Source organism: Myotis davidii, unplaced genomic scaffold (genome assembly GCF_000327345.1).
Source record: "Myotis davidii unplaced genomic scaffold, ASM32734v1 scaffold142, whole genome shotgun sequence".
Taxonomy (NCBI): Eukaryota; Metazoa; Chordata; class Mammalia; order Chiroptera; family Vespertilionidae; genus Myotis; species Myotis davidii.
The window spans coordinates 766,304-771,954 of NW_006294400.1; the positions used below are offsets into that span (position 1 = coordinate 766,304).

Sequence of the window (5,651 nt, forward strand, 5' to 3'; positions counted from 1 at the left end):
CAGGCAGAGGTGGCCTCCCTGGGAACTTCCTGAGATCTGTGTCCTTCACTAGGTACCTAAGGAAGGCCTTCTTTCCCAAGCACCAGGATCTGCAGTTTGCAGGTAAGGCTTGGGGGGAGTCTGACCCCCATTTCCCATGGATCATTCCCAGATCCTGAGAAATCGCTAGACAGCTGGGAAAGCAGACCCAGGCAGAGCAGGCCTGGTGGCAAGAGGCAGCTGTGACAGAGCTGGACCTTGGACCAGGGTCCCTGCCATACCCCCATGTGCTTTTGCACCTCCCCTGATTGCCCCCCCACCCACCCACAGGGCTCCTGAACCCCTTGGACAGCCCTCACCACATGCGTCAGGACGAGGAGTCTGAGTTCCGAGAGGGCGTCGTGGTGGACCGGCCCACCCGGCCAGGCCAGGGCTCCTTCGTGAACTGTGGCATGAAGAAGGTAGGAATTGGAGTGTGGGTGAACCCACACTTCCCAGATATACCCTGGTGATGGAGGGCCGGTGGGGTGTGTGGGTGGGGAGCTCGGGACCCAGGCATCTCTGCCCACCAGTTGCCCACTGATGCTGGTTTGGACCAGAGACGTGCTTAAATCGGGGCTCAATAGATAAAGCCAGGAGTGAATTTATTGCTTGTTTGTTTTTTTAAAGCAAATCAACAGAAAATGGTCCTTGTGCTTTTAAAAACAAGACAAAACCCTACAAAAACAAGTTCAAAGTCACTCTGGGACTGCTCCAGTGTGATGCAGGCCATGCTGGGGATTGGAACAACTCCTTTGCCTCCTATTGGCTCTCAAGTCTCCTAGGGTCGGAGGCAGAGACATGTAAATGTGTGGGGTGCCCTCCCCTCGAACAGACCAGCTGGAGGGGTCAATGGGGGGGGGGAGGGACATATGTAATACTTCCAACAATAAAGATTTATTTTTTAAAAAAGAACAGAAATAACTGGCTACACGGATGGAGAAAAGCATAAAAACCCTCAAAAGAGAAAGAAAGCGCCCTATCCAGAATTCAAAATTGGCACAAAACAAACATCTGTTACTCATCACAGTGCTCTTGTAGTGAGCATTTCCTTCATGCCAGGCCCCGTGCAGCGTAACAGTCACAGTTGTTTATGGAATGCCTTCTGTTTGGTGGGTGAGCAACTGAGGCTCAGAGGTTAAGTGACCCACTCAAACTCCCATGGTTAGTAAGTGGCTGTACCACCAAAATGAGAAAGCTGAGATTTCATCTACGCACGAAATACTTCCTACTCTGCTGGCCCAGAGCATTCATTTGGGAAAAAAAAAAAATGCTGATTTTTTTTTTTAGACAGAGAGGAAGGGAGAGGGAAGAGAGAGAAACATCAATTGGCTGCATCCTGCATGCACCCCTCTGGGGATCAAACCCGCAACCCAGGCATGTGCCCCGACCAGGAATCGGATTGGTGGCCTCTTGGTTCATAGGTCAGCGCTCCATCACTGAGCCACACCAGCCGGGCCCAGAGCATCCATTTTTGACCAGTGTCTTGTGAGAGTCATTTTGCAGGAATGGTGTCTTATAAGCAGGTCTGGCTCAGGTGTGAGGGCTGAGGTTGCCAGCCAGATTCTCCGACATCTGGGCGAGCAGTGACTCCTGCTGGTCCCGTGGGGAACCACACCCATGTCTGGCTTCTCCCTAGGAGGTGAAGATTGACAAGAACTTGGAACCTGGGCTTCGTGTGACCGTGCGCCTGAGCCAGAAGCAGCTCCCGGGTATCTGAACGCTTCCTCAGCCTGGCCAGCCTGAGGGCTCAGACCCTCCTCCTTCTACCTCCTTGTCCCCTCAGCCCGTCCTCACAGCCTCTCTGCTTCCCCCCCAGAAAGCAAGACCTACCGTGGAAAAGTCGTGTCGTCTCAGGACCCTCGCACCAAAGCTGGGCTCTACTGGGGCTACACGGTCCGGCTGGCCTCCTGCCTCAGTAAGGACGGAGCTCCCTTTGATCAGTCTCCTTCCTCTCTGCGTGGCAGGCCACAGGGAGCCTTGATTGGCCCAAAGTCAGACCAGCGTCCTTGTCCTGCCAACTTGCTCTGTGTCCTTGGGCAGCTGCCTTTCCTGCTCTGGGCCTTGGTCTCCCTGAGTGCTTAGCCTGGATGCTGTTAAGGACTTCAGAGAAGTGTCATGGTCGATGGATAATGTCCCTCTGGGGTTGGGAATGGGGGCAAAAGGACCAGAGAAGTCAGAGCTGCAGTATGTGTTCTCACAGTCCTTCCTAGCCACCTCTGCTGTGCTTCTGCAGGATAGCACAGGCATGGCCTCTCCCTGGTCAGTGCCTGACCCCCCAGGAACAGGGGAGGGCCTGGGTGACTCCCTTACCTGGGCCCCCTTCTCCACACCCCACCCAGCACACACACAGCCAGGCAGCTGTGGCTTGTGGAAAGCAGGACCCCTACTGAGCTGGCCTCACCCCCAGGTGCTGTGTTTGCCGAGGCCCCCTTCCAGGACGGGTATGACCTAACCATCGGGACATCAGAGCGAGGCTCGGATGTGGCCTCTGCCCAGCTTCCCAGCTTCAGGTGGGTACAGCTTGGGGCAGGGGCTGGGGGAGGAGGAATGGAGCAGAGGACCGGTCTGGTGGGGGCAAATCTATAGACTGGGCACCTGCTGTGTACGGGGGCTGAGAGCTGTGGGGGCTGCTTTCATCGTGGCCTTGACGAGCAGTCAGTGATTCCCGCTACTGTGGGTGCCAGGCACGCTCTTGTGGTGTTCGGGGGCCTCCAGGGGCTAGAAGCTGGAGTGAATGCTGACCCCAACCTGGAGGTGACTGAGCCCAGTGTCCTCTTCGACCTGTATGTGAACACCTGCCCCAGCCAGGGCAGCCGCACCATCCGCACCGAGGTGAGCCTGCCTACCTCCCCTGCTTTCAGCCGCCAGCCAGGGCCTTGGGGTCTGAGGCAGTTGCAACTCTCCCTGTCACATACCCTGCCCACGGCTGCCTGAGCTGGCCTTCTCTGGAGATGGCCTCCTCCCCCTCGGCCTCTCACCGCTACAGACTTGTAGCAGGGACTGGACATGAGTGAGCTGGGAGTTTAGACTCCTGGGTCCTGCTGCCTGTCCAGCTGCTCCCAAGCTGGGTGACCCAGGAGACCCCACCCACCCCTGCTCTGGGCCTCCATTTCTTTCACTGTATGCTCAGTGTTCACTCCCCTCCTGAAAGCTTTAGTCCTGGGCATCCACAGAACCTGTGGCCCCACTTCTAAACTCAGCACAGAGGCCCGTACCTGCGGGCTCTTAGCTGGGGCTGCTCCACTGCTCCAATGGCAAATTGGCAGGCTGACCCTGGGCCTGACCTTAACCTCGGGGCCCCGCTGGAGGCAGCAGCCAAGGGACTGGGTCCTGGGCAGTCAGGCACTGAAGACAAAATGGGAGCCAGGGCACCTGCCAGCCTCCCAGCCCCAGCCCACTGCTGCACTTCTCTTCCAGGAGGCCATCCTCATCTCCCTGGCTGCCCTGCAGCCAGGCCTCACCAAGGCAGGTGCTGGCGCAGCGGAAGGTCCGTCAGGCACTGGAGAGTGAAGCAGCAGCGGCAAAGCCAGAGGTTCTTGAGGTGTCACCCGGGACAAACACAGCCAAGACTTCCTCCAAAAATAACCATCTTTAATGCGACCAGCCACACACCCTCAGTCTGGCCGGGCTGCTGCCCTCATTTGCTGCCGGCAGTGATGGCCTTGAGGCTCCCTGCCCTTGCCAGGATATTCGGCACAAAGAGCAGCCCCGAGGCCCGCTCGATGCTCTCGATGGGCACCAGGAAGCGCTCCAGCGGGATTGCCTCGTCCACGGGGGCATTGGGCATCACGTAGGAGCGAAGTTCAATTTGCCCGCCTGCTGCCTCCAGGATCAGCACCTTGAAGAAGTGGGTGGGCACTGCCACATGGTTCTTGCCGATGACCTGGTACTTCACATAGGATTTCCCATCAGCCTCTGTCCTGCAAGCAAACACAGGCACACATGGCCTTTCAGGCTCCAGGGGAGTCTGGTTAGACCCAAGCTGCTGCCTCCAGGAAGCATTCCTTGACTTGACCCCCAAGTTGTGTCAAGCTGTGGGAACAACCCCTCTTGAAGCTTCTGTGCTCTCCTTGGCTTCCCCAACAGACTGGGAGCTTCCTGCAAGGTTAGACACTCTTATCCTGTTGTCTACTGGGTCAGCAGAGTGGTGGCAATAAACGCTGCTGCAAGAATCCAGCCTCCTACACACATTCATCCATGCAGACGCTGGATGCTGCCTGTCTCCCTGTGCAGGGTGAATGCCAGGCAGTGACAGCTGGATCCCCAGCAACAGCACCGGGCTGGGTATACAGCAGGAACCCAGAACACTGCCCTGTGGAGTGACTTCCACACTCACCCTCAGCAGTCTACCCACTAAAGCCGGCCTCAGGAGGTGCTTGCTCATTAAAGTTCATCAGTGCCCTGGCCAGCCCATGCTGAGCCCTATGGGGACATCCACCTGATAGGGCCTGGATCCCACCCCAACCTATGGCATCACTCATCCAGCTGTCAGTGGGCCAGAAAAATCACTGAGCATGCTCAGTCCCTTCCCCCTGGGAGGCAGGCCCGCAGGGGGACAAGAGGGAAGTCTCGGGGAGAAGGGTTCCTCCGAACAGGAGAGACTGAGGGTGAGAGCCTGGTACAAGGGGTTTTGGGGAGAACACAAGGTTGGGTGGGTGTGGCAAGGGGTGATGTAAGAGGAGACACGGTCTCTAGTGACCTGGCAGTGTTGACCCAGAGCCTGGGACATGCCTGCAAGGGGTGAGAGGGCGACCCTGGTACTCCCGCCCCCTCCTGCTCCCCCAGCGCGGGTCAAGCTCCGGCTGTACTTCTCCAGGTTGTTCCAGGCATTCTGGTTGAGGTGGGGCACCTGGTAGGAGAGGGGGGCTCAGAGACTGGCTGGGACCTTTCCTGTCAGAGGGGCTGCCCTGAACCCTGAGGAGCCGGCACAGCCACCAAGCCCGAGACTCCTGCAGGGTGGAGGCAAGCTTGTAGAGAAAACTGGTTCACGGAATGGAAGTCGCTCCTTTAGGCCACTCGGCCATGAGGGTGGGGCCTGGACAGAGCTCAGGAGGGTGCTCCCCAGGGGCTCATGGGAAGGCCAGCTCTCCCAATCTCTGTTCCCGATTTGGACCACATGCAGAACCCAGCCAGACCGTCTTGACCTGCTCCCAATTGCATCACTTGAGCGCTCCAGTCCTCAGTACAATGTCTAGTCAAAGGGAAGAGCTGACAGCCAGCAGGCATCTCCCTTTACTCCGGAGGCAGGCGGGTATGACAGTGGCTGAAAGCTCGGTCCTAGACATCGCACGGGTCCCTGCCCATGTGACACTGGGCCAGTCACTTGGCCCCTCGGCCTCAGTCCCATCATAACTAGTATTTATTGAGTGCCTGCCACGGGCCAGGAAGTGCGCGCAGTACTTTTATAAGCACCGGGTCTACAGTCCTCATCGCTACTGCAGGACGCAGGAAAATGACAGCGATATCCCCATTTTACAGGCCAGGAAACGAAGCCCAGGGCCTCGGGGTCGGACTGCAGAGCGGGTGCTGGGCGCCCAGGGCTCGGTCCCCCCGGCTCAGGGAGGGGTGCTTAGTGAGCCCTGACCTAGCTCGCGCCCTCGGCTTCCCGGGCTGCAGAGTAACCGAGGCTC

At 58.0% G+C, this 5,651-nt stretch overlaps 2 protein-coding genes across 2 annotated transcripts in view; one reads left to right on the forward strand and one right to left on the reverse strand.

Annotated features, from left to right (window-relative positions):
* The window catches only part of LOC102756407 (chromosome unknown open reading frame, human C9orf114), a 5,375-nt gene extending 1,763 nt beyond the window's left edge, over nucleotides 1–3,612 (forward strand). The window contains exons 6-12 of the mRNA XM_015567127.1: nucleotides 53–102; nucleotides 310–440; nucleotides 1,658–1,730; nucleotides 1,838–1,936; nucleotides 2,429–2,531; nucleotides 2,706–2,853; nucleotides 3,439–3,612. Of these exons, the coding sequence (XP_015422613.1) occupies nucleotides 53–102; nucleotides 310–440; nucleotides 1,658–1,730; nucleotides 1,838–1,936; nucleotides 2,429–2,531; nucleotides 2,706–2,853; nucleotides 3,439–3,531 (697 nt within the window). The 3' untranslated portion in view covers nucleotides 3,532–3,612. The remainder of the gene's footprint in view (nucleotides 1–52; nucleotides 103–309; nucleotides 441–1,657; nucleotides 1,731–1,837; nucleotides 1,937–2,428; nucleotides 2,532–2,705; nucleotides 2,854–3,438) is intronic.
* Nucleotides 3,592–4,048, reverse strand: ENDOG (endonuclease G; the record flags this gene model as incomplete). The annotated part of the gene is made up of 1 exon (XM_015567035.1): nucleotides 3,592–4,048. A coding segment is annotated over one exon (390 nt), but the record flags the coding sequence as incomplete, so codon positions are not given.
* Between the last annotated feature and the right edge of the window lie 1,603 nt (nucleotides 4,049–5,651).